Source organism: Mauremys reevesii, linkage group 6 (assembly GCF_016161935.1).
Source record: "Mauremys reevesii isolate NIE-2019 linkage group 6, ASM1616193v1, whole genome shotgun sequence".
Lineage (NCBI taxonomy): Eukaryota > Metazoa > Chordata > Testudines > Geoemydidae > Mauremys > Mauremys reevesii.
In genome coordinates, this window is record NC_052628.1 from 5,230,498 (window position 1) to 5,254,813 (window position 24,316).

General features: G+C 52.4%; 1 protein-coding gene across 5 annotated transcripts in view; it reads left to right on the top strand.

Moving 5' to 3' along the window:
* Window positions 1-24,316, top strand: part of NOL6 (nucleolar protein 6) — a 67,439-nt gene that overhangs the window by 13,115 nt on the left and 30,008 nt on the right. For all 5 annotated transcript variants that reach the window (XM_039544984.1, XM_039544985.1, XM_039544987.1 and 2 more), the window contains exons 11-23: window positions 318-433; window positions 979-1,156; window positions 1,836-1,958; window positions 3,081-3,229; window positions 4,147-4,222; window positions 6,510-6,650; window positions 7,230-7,347; window positions 7,571-7,725; window positions 12,837-13,000; window positions 14,646-14,798; window positions 16,344-16,441; window positions 22,897-23,021; window positions 23,456-23,545. In XM_039544984.1, the coding sequence (XP_039400918.1) occupies window positions 318-433; window positions 979-1,156; window positions 1,836-1,958; window positions 3,081-3,229; window positions 4,147-4,222; window positions 6,510-6,650; window positions 7,230-7,347; window positions 7,571-7,725; window positions 12,837-13,000; window positions 14,646-14,798; window positions 16,344-16,441; window positions 22,897-23,021; window positions 23,456-23,545 (1,686 nt within the window). The remainder of the gene's footprint in view (window positions 1-317; window positions 434-978; window positions 1,157-1,835; window positions 1,959-3,080; window positions 3,230-4,146; window positions 4,223-6,509; window positions 6,651-7,229; window positions 7,348-7,570; window positions 7,726-12,836; window positions 13,001-14,645; window positions 14,799-16,343; window positions 16,442-22,896; window positions 23,022-23,455; window positions 23,546-24,316) is intronic.

Sequence of the window (24,316 nt, forward strand, 5' to 3'; positions counted from 1 at the left end):
GAACTGAGTCTGATGCTTTAGGGGTGGATCTGCGAGCTCAGCACTGGAGCCTTGTGCCGTCTCCTTACTAAGCTGAATTGGCTCCAACCTGGAGTCCTTTTATTTAGGGTGCCTCTTGTCCAGCAGTGAGATCTGGGGCCAAGGGTTGGCTGGGCTCAGAGTCTGGACTGCCCCCAGATCGGAATGGGGTGTGGGTTGCAGCTGGGCTGCAGATGACCGGGGAGCCAGGGTGATCTCAGGCACTGAAGGACCTATGCTCAGACTGCCAGTGGCATGAACTCTCCCCTACCCTCAGTTCACGACTGCCCCTCCCTCAGGTCCAGTTCGAAGCCAAGCGCTCGATGGAAGTTCTGGACGACAGAACAGTGGATGGATTCCAGCTGCTGCTCATGACCCCTAAACCCCTGATCAGAACCTTCGACCATGTCTTCCAGTGAGTGTGTTCACCGTGGCTTGGGGATCGGTCAGAGAGCAGCTGGCTGTCCCAGGCTCAGCGCGGGATCCTGGCAAAAGCGCAGCGCAGATGCAGCCCGGGTAACTCTGTGGTCATCATCTGCCCTCCCAGCTGCCGCCTCCTCCTCCCCCTGCAGGTCAGGGTGGCAGCCCCCTGCTCCCCTGCCTCAGACAGGGCGTGCTGTGCACACATCCCAGCTGTTTGGGATGGCTGGCCTCGGTGGCCATTTCGAGGTCTGATCTCCCCTGAGCCACGAGGGCTGGGAACTCCTAGTACACACTGGGGAGAGCTGGGAATCCCAGCTTAGCTGGTCCTCGCTGTATCAGGCTTTACCCTGCCAGCTGGATGATGCTGTGTGCACTCGATCCTGTGAGTGTAGCCCAGTTCCTGGCCCGTGCCCCCCTCCCAGCATCCCTCCGACCTTGGGAGCATCCTGCAGGTGCCGCTGCCTTGAAGTGGCTTGGCAGGGGGAAGCCCAGGGGCATTTCCCAAGGTGACTGAGGCTCTCTCCTCCCTTGCCGCAGCCTGAAGCACGTCTCCAAGCTGCAGGGAGCCTGCAAGAAGATGCAGCTGCTGAATGAGCTGATGGATCGAGGCGGGAACTACGTAGCTGCGGCCCTGCCCTTCGTTACCTCCCTGCTGGCGCGAGGGCTGTCTGAGAGGGTGCTGCTGCTGACGCACTCCCTGCCCCAGGCACCGCAGGTAAGCCACCCCGCCCCCTTCACAGAGCCTCCTGTGTAACGCAGCAGCTGCTTCTCTAATATCCCCCTCCTCGGGCCTCCTGTCTCCTTCCATTGCAGTGCTGCCTGGGGAAAGGTGGGAAGGGAGAGTCCTTGCCCTGTGCCCCTCCCAAAGGGGGCTGGCTATCTTCCAGACTGCTGGTTCGAATCCAGTCCAGGGTCAAAAGTTGACCCAAACTTGTAAAAAGCTGTAGCTGTTTGCTGACTGAGATGGGCGGAGCTCCTTCCAGTTCCCTGCTGTCCTGGCTTGGTGGTCTCAGCAGAGAGGCCGTGGGGATTGCAAACCCCCCCCCCCCCCACCACACTTCCCCTCTCTCGGTGGGGTCGCTCCCAGACAGGGATTGCGACCCATTGGTGATGGGGGTAGTGAGAGAACTTGCATTGCTGGGCTGTAGCTGATCTGGATAACCAGGCCCCGGCCCAGCAGCGCTACAGCAGAGGCTGGTGGGGGCCGGGGTAGGGCTCTTGAGTACGTCGCCACCCTGTCTGCCTGGCTCCAGAGTTCAGCTCCCCAGAGGGCAGGGATACCGGGGAGCAGGTCGGGGGGGTGGATGTACCCAGCAGAGGGGCGGTGGTGCCTGGGCAGGTGCTGCTGTAGCAAAGGTGGCTCCGTTCATACGGTGTTCCCTGTTTCTCCCCAGTGGCCTGTCAGCGCAGAGCCCCCGAAGCACAAGGACGCCGGACACCTGTCGTTCGGGCTCTTACTCGCCCCTGAGTTTGCTGCTAGCATTTTGGAGAGGGGACCAGAGGCAGATCGGCCAGAGGTGAGGACGAGGCTGCTCCTACCCGGGGTCGGGGTGGGGTGGTGCTTACGTTGCAGTAGCCCCTGGAAGCCTCGCTCAAGGTCCTGTCATGCTAAGTTCTGTACAAAGGGCTAACAAGGCCGGTCCCCTGGCACAACCAGCTTATGATGCAAGTCCCAGAGACAGCAGGGCGACGCGGGTGCAGGGGCAGGTGATGGCAGGCGACCCTCGCGCTAAGCAGCGGCCCCCGCACGCGGGCTGCTGAGCGTTCTGTCGGCGTTGCAGCAGGGGCAGGTTAAAGAGGGGCCGGAAGGAGGACGGCGTGGCGGCTTTGAGGGCGTTTACAGGGAGCGCTGTCCCGGCCTAGGGGCGGGCTGGGAAGAAGCACCACGGTGCCGGAAGGGAAATCGGACCCCATGACTGGCAGATATCAGTTTGTGGGTGGCGATAGGCCAGGTAGTACGCAATGTGTGTTTGTGCTGGAGGAGGGGACGCCAGGGGAGGGGGCAATGCACTCAAAGGGATGAGTCCGGAAGAGGAGCGATGGAGCTGAACCGAGACCCTGCACCTGATCTCTTCCTCCACCCCCTGGCAGATCAGGAGTGGATCCAACTCTGACATAATAACAGGGAAAATCCTTAGGCCTTTGAGCAGTTCCACGGGCTGGGGGGTCTCTGCTGCATCCGGTTTAGCCAGATCCTGGGCATACGGGGGCCTGGAGCATCACTGGAATAGAGCTGGGGGCTGTGGTCTCTCCCTGGCAGGCTCTTTCCGCCTACCAAGTCCCCTGTGAGTCTGACTCTGCTCAGTCCGTTTTAGTGGCTGCTGTGCTCCAGGGCACAGTCTGAGCATCCATGTCCCGCCCTGCCAGCGTGCGTCTCCCTGACCTGGAGGGGCCCCACCTCCATGCATGGGGGGAGTTCCATCTCCAGGGCCTTGCTAACAAGGTTTGCAGCCAGTTAGAGGGGTGGCTTTTGGACGCCTGTCTAGTGGGAACTGGCCTGACACACACCCACATGCCCCCCCGCCCCACACACCCCACCAGACATGGGGTGGTAACAGCTGGTGGTTGCAATCGCTATGGGCGGCATTCGAACCCGCGGCCTGCTCCCCTGAGCTGTGCTCTGACCGCTCTCTCCGCAGGCGGCCGAGTTCCGGAAGTTCTGGGGGGAGAAGTCCGAGCTGAGGCGGTTCCAGGACGGTGCTATCTGCGAGGCCGTGGTGTGGGGCGCAGAAACCATGTGCCAGAAGCGCCTCATCCCTGAGCAGATTGTCAAGCACCTGCTGTGGCTGTGAGTAGGGAACGGTGGCTCCGGAGTGACTGCCGCGCTGCCTGATCAGGGGCGCTGTGGAGCGGGCGGGGGGTCAGCTGGTGGGTTAGCCGCTGGCTGGAACCGGGTTCGCTCTGCATGGCTGTACCAGCTCTGGTGTGGATGGGGGTCACCCCATGTCACATCAGGACTTATGCTGTTCTCAGACACAAGTTACTGGGTGAGGTTTGAGCCTCGAGGAGGATGCCAGCAATTAGCCGCCGTTACCCTGTCGATACAACCAAGGCTGTTGGGAGTGGGGACGCCTGGATGCTATTCCTAGCTCTGCCACTGGCTCTGTGGGACCTTGGGGGTGGGGGACGGGGCAAGTGGCCTCATCCTTCTGTGCCTCAGTTTCCTTATTTCTAAAAGGGGGATTTTACCCCCTAGTAAAGTTCTCTGAGACCTTAAGATGGCAGGTGCTGCATCCGTGCAGGGTGTTCATCCACCTACTGCTCTGCACATCTGCAATTGGCAGTTTCGGCTTAGTGTCCGAAAACGAGACCCTCACCCTGAACTAAAAGCTCCCCTTGGCTCTACTGCTCCCTTCCAGCCCTGCCCCGCAGAGATCCGAGAACAGCAGCTGCAGCGCCCCTGGCAGGTTGGGAGGTTTGGCTGTGAACCCAGCAAGCCTGTAATTCTCTGAGCTCTTCCAGCAGTTCTGAACCCAGGCTCCTTCGGGGGTGTTCCTGATAACTTCTTGGCTTGGGCGAGGGCGGAACGAGGTGACCTGCTAGATCTCTTTCATCTCATAACCCTGACCTTCCGTGGGGGATGAATTCCCAGGGCTCCAGCAGGCGCTTGTCAGTGATGGGGGTGTATTTCTGCAGGAGGTTGGACCTCCAAGGGTGGGGCCTCACGCATCTCACAGCTCCTCTTGCTTTGGTTTGTCTTTGTAGCCATGCAGATATTCCTGAATCCTCCATCGGCTACTCAGGAGCCATGCTGGAGTCTGTGATCAGAGCTGGGAGAGAGGTGAGGTCTTGTCTAAAATCCCAGGGTTGGCGCAGGAGGTTTCTCTCGGGGGTTTGTGGAAGGAGCCAGGGTGTGAGGGGTGTAGCTCTGGGGCCTAGGGACTCCTGGCTTGCTACTTTGTGAGATGCTGAGGTTATCAAAAGGACAGGAAATGTACCTGTCTGAACGCTCAGTGAGGCCCTGAGCCGGTGCAGCAAATTCACTGGCTCTGTGGCTGTTTCATAATCCTTTCTGGCAGTTCCTCTGCTATTCCAGCCCTGAGGCTCCCCACACAAACACCGCCTCCTGACGCCCTCGATCCTGACCCAGAACCTTCCTGCTTTTCCAGCCCTGAGGCTCCCCGCACAAACACCGCCTCCTGACGCCCTCGGTCCTGACCCAGAACCTTCCTGCTTTTCCAGCCCTGAGGCTCCCCGCACAAACACCGCCTCCTGACGCCCTCGGTCCTGACCCAGAACCTTCCTGCTTTTCCAGCCGTGAGGTTCCCCGTCACCTCTTCCCCTTTCCTCTCCAGGTCTGCGATTAGCTTGCCTTGCTCTGGTTCCTGTAACCTCCTTTCCTTCCCCTCCACTCTCTCCAGGATTCTGCCGCTAACGTCCTCTCCAGCTGTTCAGTCCCCTCTCTCCCATCCTCCAACCTCCTGCTGGCTCCCTGTCTGTGCCCCCATCCAAGCCAAGTGCCTCATCTTCACCTTTTCAGGAGCTATGTAATCTCACTCTGCCTATGTCCCTACTCCCTCTTTTTTGCTCCTTGTGCATCTCTCATCATGGGAGTCCTTGGGAGATGGAGCCCAGCCCCTAGAGGAGAATGGGCACACAAGGCGAGGCAAGGAAACCAAACTACAACTCCCATGAGGCACCAAACTCTCTTGATGCAGGATATCTAAATAGAAATATTTCAGGTTTTAGACAGAATAACTTGATTTTGGGGTGTTTGATTTTTGTTATCAAAATTTGAAATTTTCCACAGAAAGCAGATGCTTTTTGTGGAAAAAACATGTTTTAATAAAAAATCAGATTTTCTGTTGAAAAACAGTTTAGATGGAAAACTTTCACCCAGCCCTGCTGCTTGCCTAAAAGCTATAAAAGCACCTTCGGAAGTGGTCCTGCCATGACTCTGGGGGATGGATTTGATGGGACCCATCTCTGACTTCCACAATCCAAAGCAGATTTTGCACGGAGCTGTTTATTTTATCATTAAGGCTAAGATTGTGTCATGGAGGTCACAGATTCTGTATTTCCTGTGTGCATGTCCCCTGCTAGCCAGGCCAGGGAACATTGGGCAGTGAGAGGGAGACAGCGGAGAAAGGGTGAACAAACCTTCCTACCCTTTGTTGGGGCAGCCTTTTAAAGACCTCAATCTGCAATTACTAACTGGTCCTGCAGAGGGCACTGCTGCTGTCCCATAAAATCAGGCATCCTACAGCTGTCGATCCATCTGCCTTAGCACGGCCCCTCTGAGCTGCGTCTTTGAAATCTGTCTCTGTTCCTGTTCTTTTGTTTGGTCCAGGCCCTCTCCTGAGGGTGATGGATGGAAATGCCTCTCTCTTCTTTGCTGACTATGTGCCCATCACTGGGCTATCTAGGCACCCTCGACATTTCCTCTCCCTCCTCGGTGGTATACTCTGCAGATGCCTGTCCCGGTAGTGGTGTGGTGTGGTATGGAATGTAACAGCCGAGCTGTGCAGCAGGAGGGACTGGTGCCTCCCTTCTCCATGATACAGTGCCTCCCCTTGGCAGCTTTTCTCTTATTTGCACCCATGTTGCATTGCCCTGGACATTTTTTGTGTGTGTGTGTGTGTGTGTGTTTTTCAGCCTTGCTACTTCCTCAGCTTCTCCCTTAGCGTGTACAGTATAATTCTTTGTGCTTCCTTTAGTCCCTTTTATAGGGATCTCTTCCGCTGCCACTGAAAAGCAGCCACTTCTGGGGTGGGACATGGCAACTGTAGAACAGCCCACAGCAGCGCTGTGCTTGGCTCCTTGTACTCCTTTCCCTCCCTGTGGTGGCAGAGAGCAGCTGCCGGTATGCAGACTGCTCCGTGTCCCTGGTGGTGTTGGCCTGGTGATTGCGCTTGGCAGGACGCAGAGAAGTTGGTGGGGGAACTGGTCAGTTGGCAGAGCTGCGCAGTGGGAGAAGCAGCAGGAGGGTTGCAGCTCCCTGCTGCCGTGGTTGAGGATGCCAGCCTGGTGGAGGGCAGGGGTCCCTGGTTGGTTCCGTTGCACCTGCACTTACAAAGGGGTGGGGGGAGGGCTGAGCACCGTCATCTGACCATCGGGGGGGTTCTCAGCCTGCAGGGACTGGGGAGGAGGCCATGGTCAGCATCGTCCGCTCCTGTGACGACTTGAGCCGCAAGCTCTGGAATCTGGAGGGGCTGCCGCTGACGGTGACGGCCGTGCAGGGGACCCACCCGGCCCTCAGATACACGGATGTGAGTCTTTTATATATATGTGTGTGCGTGGGGGGGGAGGGGGAGCATGAGCGATGGGAATGACTGTGCCCCCTTCACCCCCCAGCAGGCTCAGCATGGGGTGGAGGGCTGGGTAACATCCTACCCATGGTGAGGAGCCACGTGGGATGGAGACAGGAGCTGGGAGTGGAAGGCTGGGGACAGGGAATGGCTGCTGTGAGGTACTGGAAGGACTTGAGGCTGCGGCTGTTGCTTCAGACCCAGCCTGGGTGGAGGAGCCAGCCTTGCTAGGGAGCAACGCTTGGTCCCCTTCTCCCCTCCTGGGGACGAGCCCCCGGCCTTCACAGCACTCCCAGTCCCTGCTGGGGAGCGGAAGAGCCGGTTCAGGAGGCCAACCTGGGTCTTGCCTGTGGCCATAGGGAGCACTAGGCCCCAAGCCAGCCCTGGGTAGCTGGAGTTTGGATGGTGGCACCGCAGAGGTGGGCGATCCAGCACCTTGGGATCTATGGGAATGGTGCCCTGACTGTACCGTGATAGGGAATTGTCTCCTCCTGGTTCTCCAATATCACCCCATCAAACTCCAGTCTGGCTGTGTCCTAGGTCTTCCCTCCAACCCCCATGAAACCGGATTATTTGCACCATGTGAGGATCAAGGATAAGGAGTCGCTGCTTCCGTTGGCTGAGAAGCCCTGCCCGGCGTATATAGCCCCAATGAAAGGTAGGGTAGCAAGGAGGGGAAACTGAGGCTTGGGGGGGAATAACTTGCCCGAGGTTACATGTGAAGTCCTGCATTTGTGCTGGAGCTGGGAACCAAACCCAGGAGTCCTGGCTCTCCCAGTGCCTTGCTCTAGCCACTAAGCCGCCCAGCCCTCTGCATTGTGACCTGTCTCTCACTGCTGCCCTGGGCTCACCATGTTCTTGTTGCTGCTTTAACCCCTCAGTCGTGTGCCACATGGAAGGGAGCGGCCAGTGGCCGCAGGACAAAGAAGCCATCAAACGTGTCAAAGCCGCTTTCCACCTCCGCCTGGCCGAGCTCCTCAACCAGCAGCACCAACTCCTTTGCCGGCCTGCGGCCACCCACACAGACGTATACAAGGTACAGACAAGGGAATCTGGGGCGGGGGCAGGCAGGGATCCTTCTCTGATGGGCTGGTCTCAGGAGTCAAGGATCTTTTGTGTGTGGCTTCCTGCGAGGGAGCCAGAGGGGCTGTGGGGTGTGTACAGTGGCTGACGCCGCCAGCCACAGAGCTGGGATTCTGGCTGGCAGGTTGCAGGGACCACCAGGCATGAGGCTGGCGTGCAGCTCCATTTCTGGGAAGGCTGGTCCCTGTGTGTGTTCCACTCTGGGTACGCGTGCGCCCGGAGCTGGAGAACATAGAAAGCAGCATCTGTTGGTCCGCACACGTGCCCTGGCTCACCTTGTGCCTCTGACCAAGGAGATAAAGGGTGGGGTGGACCGACTGCCTCCCCAGTTCCTTCTCGTTGCCGCATGGTCATGGTCATAACGTCCAGTGTCTGAAGCTTCAGCTTTATTCCTTTATTGGTGAGCACAGATCGAGATAGCTGTAAGTAGCTTTTAGAGGTTTGAGCTTAAAAGTCTTATCTGTTTTTTAGTTAGTCTCTCTCCAGGCTTGGGGAGCTCTCCTTCCACTCCCCTCCCTGTTTCTGGTAATGGGCTATGTGCAGGACTCTGGGCTGATCAGACCCAGGCTGGGGCAGCCCCCCTATACATAGACCTGACTCAGCAAGGGGTGCCTTCTGCCCTGAAGATCTCTTGTTGGGGTCTTCTCAGGAGAGCAGGGAGCATTCTCATAAGCATGAGACTAAGTCTTTCTCCAAATCCTCTTTGAAGAAGGCAGTCTGATTCAGCGTGACAAGAAAGTTTACAAGTCTAGGGCTCCCATCGGCACCAGATGGCGATCTGGCAGCACCGTTACCTCGCAAACACAAGCCACCAATGGAAGACAGATCCCTGAGATCATCAGTTACCTGCAGTACCATCCTTTCTGCCACTGCCAGGGAAGACGATGGTCTCTACTGTGACTCCGGTGGTTCGGGCAGATGGGAGCCCCCTTGCTACAGGACGAGCCGAGACCTACGCTCCTCCAGAGAACAAATTCTTTCTCCCAGGCCAAGTCTCCCCCTCCTTCGGGTCCCTCCCTCGATTCCCCCAGGAGAGCTGACCTTTGGGAGGAGTCGGTCTCCCATTCCATCTTCTGGCTATGGCTTCCATCCAGTGGCGCTGGTGGTACCTCTGTTGGACCCAGATTCAACTTTCTTCTCATCAGGAGATTCTGAACCGCCCAATGAACCATCACTCCCTCCTCCAAGACACACCTTGCTAGTCACAAAGTCTGGACCAGTTTGGTCCCAAACCTCCACTTCATCACCTGCTTGGAACTGTTGGTACCCCATGGCATGGGAACCTCCGCAACCCTCATTCGATCCAGCCTATTGGTTATACTGGGGGCTATGGGACCACTACCATTCCACAGAGCCGGTCTGGTCTGCTAGGGAGTCTCCTCTTCCCTCCCCTTTGAGAGGGCAACCAGAACTGCCCCCGGCAACCATACAAGCCTAGACCGATGGCTCAGCAGTTTTATCACCAGAGGCCTTTTGACCCAACCTGTAAGAAGCAGGAGTTCAAAAGCCCTGCTTGGCCTCTGCTTCCTTATCCCAATCCAATGGGGGCTGCAAACTACTTAAGTCCTACTCTTCCTGACCCATATGCATGCTTTCGAGGTCGTTGTCTAGCTCTCTTTTTTTTCAATACCTGGAGTGCAATAACAGTGGACAAGTGCATGCGAATGTCATCCATTCTGGCTATATGATGGAGTGTACGTCCCTGCCCCCTCCAAAGCCCCCTTCCCCACCTCCACCCTTGCAAGAATGTTCTCAAATGAGAAGTGGAGTCCCTCTTACAGTGCGGAGTGATAGAGTGGGTTCTTCAGTACCAAGGGAGGGGTTTTTGCTCGATGTATTTCCTAGGCAGTTGGAGACCCATTCTCAACCTGCCGTCTCAACCGCTTTATTCACAAACTCAAGTTTTGCACGGTCACAGTGTCCTCTGGAATTCCATCCTTGGAAAAGGACATGTGGTTTACAACCGTTGACATGAAGGATGCCTATTTTCGCATGGACATCAACCCCACTCACAGACGCTTTCTCAGACTCGTGGTGGGCTCTGATCACTTTCAATAGAGTATTCCCTTTCGGCATTGCTACCACCCCCAGGGTTTTTACCGAGGTGTTCTCTATAGTAGCAGCCAGTATCAGACACCATGGTGTCACTGTCTTCCTCTACCTCGATGATTGGCTCCTTGTCACCAGATCATGCCAAGAGGTTTTCGCATCCATTCGACAATCCCGCAACTCTTTTCCTCTTTGGGATCAGTGTAAACGCCAATAAACTTGTCCTCTCCCCATGCCGACTTTAGACTTCATTGGGGCATCCTTAAATTCAGTCACAGCAAGGACTTTCCTGCCGAGGGATAGCTTTCAGGTTATGACCAATCTTATTGACCCGGTCATAAGCAGCCCCCGAGTACCTGTCAAGATTTTTCTCTCTCCTAGGTCATATGGCTTCATGCGATTATGTCATGCCATTTTCAAGATGCCATCTCTGTTGCCTACCAGTGTGGTTTCAAACTGTGTACTCGCCAAACTGGCAGTCCGTGAACACCATAGTGACTGTTTCTGTTCAAGTGATACCATCCCTATCATGGTGGAAGAATCCCCGCCAGGTATGTGTTGATGTTCCCTTCTTTGCCTCCGCTCTGGACAGAAGGATCATTACCAACACACCCCGTTGGGTTGGGAAGCCCAGAAGGACAACTGTCTAGCGCTGGTGTGACAGATTTTCGTTACCAATCTGCCTGGGCCACAGTTGATCAGGCTGGGGCCACAGGATCTTTTTTGGGGAGGAGAGGATGAGGCACACCAAGTGTCTAAATTTAAAAGCTTTACTGATAATGAAATCACAGTAGAGAGTGCTGGGAATGCTCCCATGTCACTCAGGGGAAGAAAGAAAGCGTTAATGCCCCAGTCCCTAACCCACTTTCATACTTGCACACGCACCACCCAGACTGGCCAAGTCTGAGTGTAACGTCAGAAGAAGGGAGGTGGGGGGGGGGATGGGGAGTGCTGTCGTGGGCTCAGGCCATCCAAGGATCCGCTGTGCTCTCCGAGTTGCTTCAGCTCTCAAGAGGGTTTTAAGTCCTGAGCTCCTTGGGTGGGTTTTCGTTCAGGGAACTCGGCTCCTGGTGCTCTTTGTGCCAATCCAAACTGGCTTTCTGTGATCTCTTCAACTTTCCCCAAAACACACTGGTTTCAGGGCCGTGAGACAGTTCTGTTTGTTCCTGGCTGGCCTTTGCCGTCTCGCTCCTTTTCCCGGCCCCTGCATTTTGTTCAACAACTTTCCTTTCTCATGGCTGGGCAGGGGGGTTGGACGTCTCCCTTTCTGTCTTGGCAGGTAGCAGCTGGCCTTGGGCTGGAGTCAGCTTCTTATCTTCGGACTGAGCTTGCTAGCTGCAGCGTTGAGTTAACCCATTCTCTGCTTTCTTCTTTCCTCTCCCCCTCTCTCGGCCTCTCGTAAACCTGCAAAGAAATCTTCCACTCGCCATTCACACCTTTAACCCTCCCCAAAATGCTTTGCGATGCTTGCAACAGCATTAGCAATATACAGTGCTGATCTGCCTTCCTAGGGGAGGGGGCCATTGGGTTGTGACATTGGACATCTAGAGAGTCCAGGGTGCACATCAGTGTTCTGGAGTTGCGGGCCATTTTGAAGGGCTTGTGAAGCTTTTCTCCCGCTCATTCAAGGTCACTGTGCCATTGTGATGTTGGACAACATCACAACTGTCCTTTATATCAACCAACGGGGAGGAGCGAGATCTATTCCCCTGTGCACAGAAGTGATCAATCCGCAGAGCAGGTGCGTTGGCAGTCTGCCTCCCAGGAAACCAGAATGTGCTAGTGGAGTCTCTCAGCAGACATTGTGCTGTTGATCGTGAGTGGGAGCTACACGATTCTGTGGTGAATGATATTTTGACTCCGTGTTGGAACGCCACCAGGGACCTGTTCATCTCTCAGACAGTCAGGAATCATTAGCTTCTTGCGCCTTGTTTCTCCTGTCCATGAAGGTTACATTCCTGGTTGCCATCCCCTCAGCCAGGAGGGCTGGTGAGCTTGGGGCATTGTATTCCAGTTTCATTACATTTACACCCTGAATTAACCCTTAAGCAGTTTGCGTTTCACCTGAACCAGTCAGTTCGCTTACTTGTGTTCTTCCCAAAACCTCTTGCGCCCTCAGAAGAAAGGAGGCTCCAATCCCTCGATGTTCAGCAAGCCTGAGCCTTTTTACCCGCAGAGAATAAAACCAATCCGAAACTCTCCTAGACAAAAAGGGTCAGGCCATCTCCTCTTAAAGAATCTCCAAATGGATCTCGGCAGAGCAAAATACAGCCCACCGGCTGTCTAGTCTTCCCCCTTCCTCATGGGGTAAGAGCTCATTCCACAAGAGTGCAAGCAATGGCCATGGCATTGCTTCAGTAAGCGCCTTTACTTGATATCCGCAAGGCGGGTAGCTCGAGCGGCTTTCACGCTTTTGTGAGATGCTATGTCTTGGTAGCGGATTCCTCCATTTGGTGCATCTTCTGGAATGGCGGTCCTTGGTTTGGCTCTGCTGTTTACTATCTCACACTCTCCTCCTTTCATAGTCCTGCTTGTCCGTCACCCACAGTGGAATACACAGAGGGACCAGCACTCAGAAAAGAAAAGAAAGTTATTTTACCTTGTAATAACTGGAGGTTTTTCAAGATCTGTGGTCCCTCTCTGTGTTCCACTACCCACCCTCCTTCCCCTCTGCTTTGGATCTTCTGTGGTTCATGGTGGAGAAGGAACTGGAGAGGTGGTCACCCTGCCTTTTATTTCCTTGGTTGGAGGCACCAGGTGAGTCAGGGTGTGTATGCAGACCAGTAGTCACTGCTTTCAGAATTCTCCAGCTCCAGGCACATGGAGCACGTGCGTACCCACAGTGGATAACTGAGAGGGATGACATATCTCCAAGAACCTCCAGATACTATAAGTAACTTTTTCTTTTCTGCATCCTTGCCTTGGGGATACAAGTTCAAGGCACAGCCTGTGTATGTTGCTCTGGGCTCCTGCCCCCACCTGCCATAGCTCACTCTCCTGCCCGCTCTCTCTCAGGATGGCTATGTTTTCCGTCTCCAAGTGGCCTACCACAGGGAGCCCCAGATCTTGAAGGAGGTGGTCACTCCGGAGGGGATGCTGAAATACCAGGACACAGAGGAGTCTCAGCGGCTGGAGCTGGAGACACTCCACCTGCCCTACCTGACCAGCTCTCTGCACGGGTAAGGAAGAGGGTATGCCCTGCAGGGAGAGAGGAGTGCATTGTAGGTGTGACCGTTGGTGCCTGGAGGGGCCACACTGAGATTGCTTAATCAGGGCAAACTGCAAAGAATGGGACAGACGATCCCCCAAACTAGTGGTTGTTATAATTAGGATCACCAAGCCAGCAACAAAACAGCTTCTACAATACCTTCCTGGCTACCCAGAAGCCAAAACCACAACTCCCTTAAAGTAACCCAGCCTTGGGCTCCCACCCAGACAGCCAAGTCAAATATGATGAGGATTATGAAAAATCTTGTTCATCATATAAAAAGTCCTACCAATCCCAAGTGATCAGACACATTACCCACTAGGTCAATGAATATTTCAGATCTTACCCAAATACATGCTTACAGCCAATTCTTATTAACTAAACTAAGATTTATTTTATTTTAAACGAGAGAGAGAGAGTATTGTGGTTAAAAGATCATTGTACATACAGATATGAATAAAGTTCTTAGGCCAGTTTCATAGTAGAGACGGTGAGCTGCTGAGTTGCAAAAAGTTCTTTCCAGAACCAATTCATCAGGTTATAGTCCGAATAGACAGTCCATATAAAGAGTTTGTTCAAATTTTTCCATGGGAAATAGCAGGGCAATCCAGACTGGAGCTGGAGACCTCTGTCTCCTGACTCAAGTTTCCCCTGACCAAGCTTAAGCAGATCTGAGATACAGGATCAGGGCCCTAGAGTTCTTTTATAGATCTCTGGCCGGCTATGATAGCCTCTTAACAGCAGGTATTCCTTGGGTGAAGCATTGCAGCTTTGAGGTAAAACCTTTTTTATTTCCTGTGTACACACAGGTACTTAGTTGTATTCATCAGCATAAGATAATTACCCATTAAGAGTTCATAGATGGTTTGTCTGTATTTCTCTTTGGAGTTTATAGTAATGGTATTATTACACCCAGGTTCCATCTAAATGTTTTAATATTTCCTTCTAATCTCTGATTCGAGGCTATAGTAACAGACAGGAACCATCTGGTTACATTGTTAATCTCTAACAAGATATAAGTAAACACATACGAATACCCTTTAGTATTTACCTCTAATTCTCTAACAATGTAGGCTTGCTGTAGTTATTGGACATGGCTATGTAAGCTATTTATAAGGAATGGCCCTAATTACCATTTACATACGTTTCTAATATGTCTTTAAAGGTTGCATTTGGGTCATTTAGCCTGCTAGTTGTGTAACCCTTTCTGGCTCAGTGTCACAGTAGGGAACTGGTCCTCCAGCTCTCGACATCTATAAGGAACGGGCAGAGCATTGTGGGGGGCAGAGGGAGAGAGGAGTGCATTGTGGGTAGGAAACTGATTGGCAGCTTTCTGCTAGATCTGAGAGACCTTCCCCTCCAGTTATGGTGACTGGTGGGTCTGGGCAGTCGCTCAGTATCAAAGTAATAGCAGTTGTAGCAGCGAGGCTACGGAGCGAATGAGACTGACCCATTCCCCCTTCCCTCGCCAGAAAACCCCAGCAAACCCAGTGCCTGCAGTGCACTCACAGCAAACCATCCATCCGTTCACAGCTCTGCAATCAGAGGCCATTGGGGTGGCTTGGGTGACTGGGATAACGAGGTGATGCTGTTGTTTCTCTTCCTTCTCCCTGCAGGCTCCAGCAGCAACACCCCGCCTTCAGTGGCACCTCCCGGTTAGCCAAGCGCTGGGTCCGCGCCCAGCTACTGAGTGACAGCCTCTCGGATGAGTGCATGGATCTGCTGGCAGCGTCTCTGTTCCTGCACCCAGCACCTTTCACCCCGCCGAGGTGAGAACCAGGGAGCCCTGGCCTCACTGCTTTTTGTGTTGGATTAACTTGCTCCTGTTTTCTCAGGGTGCTTTGGGTGAGTCTGCCCAGGCGGCTGGGAGTCTGCCTGGGCCGCTGGGAGAGGACGGGGGTGGGGCTGGGAGTCCACCCCAGCACACTCACTGCGATTTTAATGGCTTATTAATGAAGCGCAGTTGGGGACCAGCTCAGTCCTGAGAAGCTGAATGGGTGACTGGTCCAAAGCCCTGAGCCACCATGGGCGATGAGTAGGGACCTACCAAATTCACGGTCCATTCTGGTCAACTTCAGGGCCAGAGGGTTTTCAAATTTGGTCAATTTCACGATTTCAGGAGCCACTGGAGGAGGAAGCCCTGAGCTGTGGGGTGGTGGGAGGGAGCAGAAGCAGAGACCCCAGCCCCTGGCTGCAGCTGTGGGTGAAAGCCCCGAGCCCTGGCTGCCCTGGCAGGGGGAAGAAGCCCTGAGCCTGGGCTACCCGGAGCTGCCAGGAGGGGAAGCCCAAGGCGAAATCCCTGAGCTTGGTGCCATGGCAGGAGCCAAGGCTGGGGGGATGGAAGCCCAGGGCCCAGCTTCCAGGCTGCTGCAGCGCGGAAGTGAGGGTGTATCAGCAGACAGGGGCCTGGCTGCAGAAGGGCTGTGAGATAAAGGGGGATGTGTGCCCCAGGTCGGGGATGGGAGTCTCTGGAGATGCAGCCACACCAAGGGGCTATGGGAATAAACATCTGTGCAGTTCCCCTGGTACTAATCATTCCTCTGGAGTTTAACCATCCTCGGTTAGGGTCACACTCTTGCTTTCCCGCAGCTGAACATGAGTCTGGGTCAGCGTGAACCTGTTACTCCCATCTGCTGTTCCTGTCCTGCTTCTAGACGGGCATGGGTGTCAGGACTCCTGGGTTCATGGTGTTGATGAGATGGCTTCCACACATATGTTGGGAGCTTCATGCTGGCAGCGGAAGTCTGGCTAGTTAGCCAGGGAAACTTGGCATGTTTAAAACTAGATGGAACAAAATACTAGTAAATGTACCATAGAGACCGATCCTGCACTGGCCCTGGGCAAGTGGATTCAACAGAACCCAGCAAGGCTTTAAAATAACGATCAGTTTTATCCCTGTTTGGAACCGTGAGACCCCCTGGTTGCTCTGTAGCTGCACTCAGGATCTGATCTCTCCCCATAAGTTGTGCTGTTTATAAGGCCACACGCTGCTAGGGAGTGCTTTGAGAGCCTCAGACCAAATACCTCACGAGCATTAATTAAGCCTGTCTGTTGCCTTGTGGTGCTGGCAAGTATCCTCCCCCATTTTATGGGGAGGGAAACAGGCACAGAGGTGAAGCGACTTGCCCACTATGAGAGTGGCTCACTCCAGCCCCCCCTGCTGTAACCACTAGACAAAACTGCCTCTCTCTGGAAGAGGCAGACACAGGAGATGCCTGGCTCGTTGATGTAACACTTCCTGGCTTGGAGCTCCTCCGTGTGCAGGTGGCACATTCTCTCTCACCCCATTACAGTGGTTTCTGTCTTGCCCGCAGCTCCCCTCAGGTGGGCTTCCTTCGCTTCCTTCACCTGCTCACGGCCTTCGACTGGAAGAACAGCCCCCTCATCGTTAACCTGAACGCCGACCTCAAAGGTGAGTCGATGGGGCCCCGCGCAGCCCATGGCGCTGTGCAGCCCGTCTTCTGGCCGCCCTTCGCTCAGGTGTGGCCGCGAGGAGATGAGTGATGCCAGCGGATCCTGGCCTGCCTAGTTCTCAGCGAGAGCGTTGCAGATGGTGCTGTTAATCAGTGGCGCTGTGTGGGGACTGGGCGGCTCGGGGTTGGTAACTTTCCACCACAAGGTTGTGGGGCTCGCTGTGACCCAAGGACCTGTTGTGGCTGGTGGGCAGGCTCTGTGGAATAAGATCAATGGGCATCGCTTCCTTGTGGACAGGTTAGAGAAAAATCACTGTCCCTGTTGGCCCTAATAGCACTGTGGCTGCCATGGCGACTTCTCCAATGAGAGATCTCTCATGGCAGGAGACAGATGCATTGACTGGGCCATGTGAGGAAAGCCTTCGTACTGTCCTGTTTACCTCAGTTAAACCCTCTTGGAAGGGTCTTTGGGTGATCCCTATGTATGTGTTCAGGAAGAGGGGAAAGGCCAGGGTCTCGGCCTATTCAGAGGCTGGTTGGGTTGCCATTTTGGGAGTGAGAGCAGCTACCTTGCTAGGAACCATATCGAGGCCATCTGCCCTCGTTTCACTGCGGCCACCCAGCAGCTGTTGGAAGAAGCTGCTTTTTAGCTGCCGCTGATGTGGGCCAGTTTGGAGGCAGAAGCTGAAAGCCTCCGTATCCTGTGACCAGTCGCCAAAGCTCCCTCTGGCTGAGAATGCCTTCCTCGTTGGAGTGGTTAGCTGGGAACCCAAGCAGCAGATTATCTGGGACTCAAAGTGCCTGGGATTCTTGTTCTGTTTTTCCCTTGTAGGTTTTAATGTCTTAATCCCCCTGATGTTTGGGGGTGGGGGAAGGTAGGTTCTTTGTGTTTTAGTGCTTAGATCTCTTGGTGTAGCTGTCCCTGATTTCCAAGGAGTTTACCTCATTTCCTCGTGGACGTAGTTTGCCTCCAGGCAATACCCGTGCTGTAGTCTATTCGTTGTGAGACATGTTTGCTAGCACTGCTACCTGGGATGCTATGTGGACATAGGGCATTGAGCTGGGAATTGGGAGACCTGGATTCAATTGCCACTGGCCTGCTGGGTGACTGGGCTGGTCATCACCACTCCTTGTGCCTCAGTTTTCCCATCTGTAAAATGGGAATAAGGATACTGACCTCCTTTGAGATCTGTGGATGGAAAGTGCTACATAGGAGCTAGGTGTTGGTATTATTTTTAGGGCTGTCAATTAATCACGATTCAATTTTTTGAGTTAATCGCGATGGAAAAAAATTAATTGCAGTTGTAATCACACTGTTAAACAATAGAATACCAATTGACATTTATTAAATATTTTTGGATGATTTTCTACATTTTCAAATATATTGATTTCAGTTACAACACAGAATACAAAGTAGACAGTGCTCACTTTACATTATTTTTTATTACAAGTATTTGCACTGTGAAAATGGCAAACAAAATAAGTAGTATTTGTCAATTCACCTTATACAAGTACTGTAGTGCAATGTCTTTATGGTGAAAGTGCAACTTACAAATGGTTCTTTTTTTTTGTTGCATAACTGCAGTCAAAACCAAAACAGTGTAAAACTTCAGAACCTACAAGTCCATTCAGTTCTACTTCTTGTTCAGCCAATCGCTAAGACAAACAAGTTTGTTTACATTTACGGGAGATAATAAGAAGTGGGCAGCATTTAGTGTCACCTGAAAGTGAGAACAGGCATTCGCACGGCACTTTTGTACCTGGCATTGCAAGTTATTTACGTGCCAGATGCACTAAAGATTCATATGTCCCTTCATGCTTTGGCCACCATTCCAGAGGACATGCTTCCATGCTGATGATGCTCGTTTAAAAAAAAATGCATTAATTAAATTTGTGGCTGGATTCCTTGGGGGAGAATTGTATGTCTCCTACTCTGGTTTACCTGCATTCTGCCATATATTTCATGTTATAGCAGTCTTGGATGATGACCCAGCAGATGTTGTTCGTTTTTAAGAAGACTTTCACTGCAGATTTGACAAAATGCAAAGAAAGTACCAATGTGAGATTTCCAAAGATAGCTACAGCACTTGACCCAAGGTTTAAGAATCTGAAGTGCCTTCCAAAATCTGAGAGGGATGAGGTGTGGAGCATGCTTTCAGAAGTCTTAAAAGAGCAACGCTCCGATGTGGAAACTACAGAATCCAAACCACCAAAAAAGAAAATCAGCCTTCTGCTGGTGGCATTTGACTCAGATGATGAAAATGAACATGCGTCAGTTTGCACTGCTTTGGATGGTTATTGAGTGGAAGCCGTTATCAGCATCAACGCATGTCCTCTGGAATGGTGTTTGAAGCATGAAGGGACATATGAATCTTGAGTGCATCTGGCACATAAAATGTCTTGTGATGCCAGCTACAACAGTGCCATGAGAACGCCTGTTCTCACTTTCAGGTGATATTGTAAACAAGAAGCCGGCAGCATTATCCCCTGCAAATGTAAACAAACTTGTTTGTCTGAGCAATTGGCTGAACAAGAAGTAGGACTGAGGGGACTTGGAGGGTCTAAAGTTTTACATTGTTTTATTTTTGAATGCAGGTTTTTTTTTGTACTTAATCCTACATGTGTAAGTTCAACTTTCATGATAAGAGATTGCACTACAGTACTTGTATTAGTGCTGATGTTGGAAGTGATCATGACCTTGTGATGCTAAACTTTTGGCTGCGGCTAAGGAAAATCATCAGGCCGAAGTTCACCAGAATCAAGTTTGACTCAGAAGGATTCAGAGACTGAAGTATTGCAGAGTCATTCCAAGCAATGATCAGTAGAAAACTTGCTCCGCTGCTTGCTCTACGGGAAGACGTAGAAACAATGACCAACAATTTCAACGCTGTAGTGAATGAGGCAGCAATGGACATTCTTGGGAAACTCCGTAAGAAAACAAAACCTTGTGTCACAAATGAAATACTACAAATGTGAGACATTAGAAGAGAACTCAAGAGAGACGAGCAGCACTGAGGGAGCTGATCAGTACAGAGCAATTGGCAGAAAGATCAAGAAAGGAATGAAGGTGGCCAAGGAGATACGAATTGAAAAAGAGTGCTCTAAAATTGAAGAGTGTATCAATAATAAAAATAGCAAACGAGCCTTCCAGATTGTAAAAGATCTGATGAAAGAAAGATGGACCAAAGCTAACGCAATTCAAGACAAAGAAGGGAACAATCTTACAGAAGAAAAGGACATCATTAGATGGACAAATTACTGCTCTGATCTATACAACCACCAGACAAATGGACATTCTACTGTCCTAGACAGCCCAGATTCAACAGAGGAGGATGACTTTCCAATACTCCATAAAGAAGCGGAGACAGCTGTGAAATCACTCAAGAATGGAAGGCTATAGATATTGACGACATCCCAGCCGAACTGATGAAATTTGGAGGAGAAATAGTAATAGATATACTCAACAAGATTTGGCAGACCGTTGAGTGGCCCTCCATGTGGACACAGTCACTAATCATCATTCTGCCAAAGAAAGGCAACCTGCAGTTGTGTCAAAATTACCAGACTATAAGCTTGATTAGCCAAAAATCCTTTTTTTGGAATGAGTTACCTAGGGAGGTGGTGGAATCTCTATCCTGTAGAGGTTTTTAAGGTCTGGCTTGACAAAGCCCTGGCTGGGATGATTTAGTTGGTTTTGGTCCTGCTTTGAGCAGGGGTTTGGACCTAGATGACCTCCTGAGGTCTCTTCCAACCCTAAGATTCTATGATCCCAGCAAAGTGATGTTGAAGATCCTATTGAACAGATCGAAGCTGCAAACGGAGAATATCATTGCTGAAGAACAGGCTGGCTTTCGTGCTGGAAGAGATACCACAGAACAGATTTTCAGTCTTCATGTTCTGTGTGAGAAGTACTTACATCAGCAGGACATCTACCATGTCTTTGTTGACTTCAAGAAGGAGTTTGACAGAGTATGGCACGAAGCTTTCTGGGCAACCATGAAGAAGTAAAATGTTGGTTGTAAGCTTATTCTTACCATTAAACAACCGTATGCCAAGGTCAGCAGTGCAGTTCTAGTCAATGGCACAATAGGAGAATGGTTTTGAACAATTATTGGAGTCCGGCAAGGCTGCCTTCTTTCGCCCACACTGTTCAACATCTACTTGGAGCGCAGGGTGACTGATACCCTAGAAGATCACAGATGCACAGTCAGCATGGGGAGGGCGGGAAACAATCTCAAATCTTCGGTTTGCTGGTGACATTTACGGCCTGGCAGGCAGCAAAGATGAACTTGCCAACCTCATGAAATGAGTAGATGAAACCTCCGCAAAATACAGCATGGAAATCAGTACAGAAACCTGTGGAACCCCATAAGATTGGGTCCCTAATCCATGAACTATTGGAACTCATTTACAAAACTTTTCTTAAACATTACATGAATATATTGTTTCATACTATAGAATTAGAATTTATAATCCCTATTCATGGTGAGAGATCTTTGAGCTATAATGTATCTTTAGATAGGTTTTTTCCTCAAAAAGCATTTTATCAGAAAAATCTGATTTAAATTAAAAAAAAAAAAAACACTTCACACAACACACAGTCAACCTTTGGGACTTATTGCAGGGGAGGTTGTGAAGGCCTAAAGTAAAACTTGGTTCGAAAGAGAATTAGATAAGTTCATGAATAGGCTCATCAATGGCTATTAGCCAAGATGGTCAGGGACACAGCCCCATGCTCTGGGTGTCCCTAAACCTCCAAATGCCAGAAGCTGGGACTGGACAACAGGGGACGGATCTCTTGAAATTGCTTGATTCCGTTCATTCCTTCTGAAGCGTCTGGCATTGGCCTCTGTCAGGATACTGGGCTAGATGGACCATTGGTTTGACCCGTTTGGCCATTCTTAGGCTCTCTATTGTGCCTGCCCGAGAGAGGGACCTGTGGGCTGGGCTTATAAAGAAGAAACCAAGGACACTTTCTGAAGATCTTGTGCACCCCCGAAGTAGGACCGTGCCTGGTCACAGGAGCCCTGAGCATATATCCACATGGCAGGTGCGATTGTAGCGCAAATAGCCATACCTGTGCAAGCTTTAGTCTAGCTAGCCTGGGTAACAGTAGTAGTATAGACATGGCTTTGTGGACCAGCTGCCAGAGTACAAGCCTGCCCGGGACCCTAGGTGTGTACTCTGGTTCCTAGCCTGTGCTGAATCCCTGCCATCACATCTACACTACTATTATGTGAACTGGCTAACTTTGAGCTGGTGCAGACATTCCTACTCGTGCTACAATTGCAGACTTCCCTTTCAGTGTAGACGCACTTGATGGGAGCACAGGGGATCTCCCCTACTCCCAAGCCTCTGTGCCTAGTTAGCAATTCTGCAGTAGTTGAAAGACTCTCGATATTTCAGAGTTTAGTGTCTGCTTTGGAGCTTGTTACTAGGTTGTTTTAATGTGTGTTGGGTTGAAACCTCTTATGCAAAGTCTGAGCCTGGGAGGGGCAGGTTTGTAACCAGGTCCTTTTGCTGAGCAGAGTCATTGGATGCAGAGAGGGGGGAGCCAGTGGCACCCCCAGTCATCGGCACAGAGTGCTGGCTGAGGCTGTTATATTTCTTAAACTATTTCAGCTGCCATCAGACACTGACTGTGGGGTCAGGGGTACTGGAGATTTCAGCGCTAGTGTGTGTTAATGCTGTACATATCCCTGACCTCAGACAGGCTGCGAGTGATCCTGGGGTCATGTCAGTGGAAGCATCTTGGCCTGGCTTGTGGACTTTATATTTAATTGGTGCTGCTCTGTACACCACCACAATCTCCCCACTCTGCTTCCCCACTTCAGCTGTTGGCTTTGACCAATTTAAGAGCATCAGAAAATGCAGATTAGGCTGCTGCCCGCGTCCCAGACTGTTCCCTGCTCAGCCTTGTGTCTGGTGACCCGTTCTGAAGACCCATGTTCAAGGAAGATGAAAGGCCTGGTCTTACAAGAGGAGGTTGAAGGAGCTTGGCTTATTTAGCTCAGCAAAACTAAGGCCATGGCGCCTCTGTAAATACATCAGGGAGGGAAAACTCCAGGGTAGGGGAAGAGCTGTGTCAGCTAAAGGACAATGTTGGCCAAGTCGCAAAGGGGGATAAACTGCCTTTGAGTAAATTTAGGCTGGAAATGAGAAGAAGGTTCCTAACCAACAGAGGAGGGAGGTTCTGGAACCTAGATTTAAAATGAAGCTTGGTAAGTTTATCCAGGGGATTATGGAACTGGGTTGTCCGTGATAGCACTAGATTGGATTCTGTGACCTTGGAGGTCCCCGCCAGTCCTGTGTTCCTATGGTGAGAGCACAGAGCGGTGGCTTCCCATGCTGCGTGTGCTGGGCAGGGCTTCTGGGGGCGAAGGGGGACGTGGCGGGCGCCCAGGCAGGGCTGATGGACAGGGTTTCGGATGTTGCTTTTGGGTTTGTTCCCCAGATGCAGATTACACCGAGATCAGGAACGAGTTTGTGGCTGCCCGGCCTCACCTCCCCGTCATGTTCATCGCCACCCCCAGAGACAAGCGGAGCTCAGTGTGGACCAAAGAACGGCCTTCTGCGCAGGTGAGCCAGGCATCGTCCTGCCCAGCCGTTCCTGCTACGCTGGGGTGCCTGCCTGCAACCAGACAGGGGTAACTTCTGCTCTCCCTGCACTGGAGTGCTCCGGTTCCCATCCCCCTTCTCTGTCAGGGTTATTCCAGATGTGCCTCTTTGCTGGGCCTGCTGCAGAGGTGCCGCTACCCAGGAGGCAGATATTGTGCAGGCTCTGTTTACTCCCTGCACCTGAGCAGTGTCCCCAGAACCTGTGCCCTTGTCCCTCCCTTCCTCGTGCTCCTCACTGTAGCACTGTTGTACGGCTGAGGTCAGTGTCTTCCCTGCCCCCATTGGAGCCGGACACCTGCCCCCGCAGCTAGTGAGGTGTCCCTATCGCAGTGCAGGGGCTGTGTGATGTCTGGGTCCTCCTTGGTTCTACCCTCCAACTCTCTGCCCCTCCTCAGATCCTGCAGCGCCTTCTCGTGCTGGCGCTGGAATCGCTGCGGGCGTTGGAGGAGCAGCTCACGGACCCGCTTTGGAGCCAGGATGTGAAGGTAATTCCATAGCGAACGCCTGAGCCTTCCCCGTGCCCTGGAGGGGCTGCGCAGGGGTGAGCGGCCGCTGACTGTTTCTGCAGCTGGGTTATTGCCCAGATCCTTTCCCTCTGCCAGCAGTTCTCAAACTTCATTGCACCACGACTCACTGCTGACAACTAAAATTACTGCACGACCCCAGAGTGGCGGGGGGACGGGACCAAAGCCTGAGCCCACCCGAGCCCTCCCACCCCAGGCAGAGGGGCCGAATCCCAAGGGCTTCAGCCCCAGGCAGGGGGCCTGTAACCTGAGCCCCGCTGCCCAGGGCTGAAGCCGAAGCCTGAGCCTCGCTGCTCAGGGATTCAGCCCTCGGGCTTCAGCTTTGACGCTGGGCGGTGGAGCTCGGGCTTTGGCCCTGGCCCCAGCAAGTCTAACACCAGCCATGGCGACTCCATTAAAACAGGGTTGTGATCCACAGTTCGAGAACCCCCGCCCTGTGCTTTATAGGAATGGCCATACTGCATCAGACCAATGGTCCATCCAGCCCAGTATCCTGTCTTCTGACAGTGGCCAATGCCAGGTGCCCCAGAGGGAATGAACAGAACAGGGCAATTTATCGAGTGATCCATCCACTGTCATCCCAGCTTCTGGCAGTCAGCAGTTTAGGGAGACTCAGGACCTGGGTTTGCACCCCAACCATCTTGGCTAATAGCCCGTAATGGACCATGAACACCCCTGGCAACGAGTTCCACAGGTTGACTGTGCTTTTTGTGTAAAGGAGTACTTCCTTCT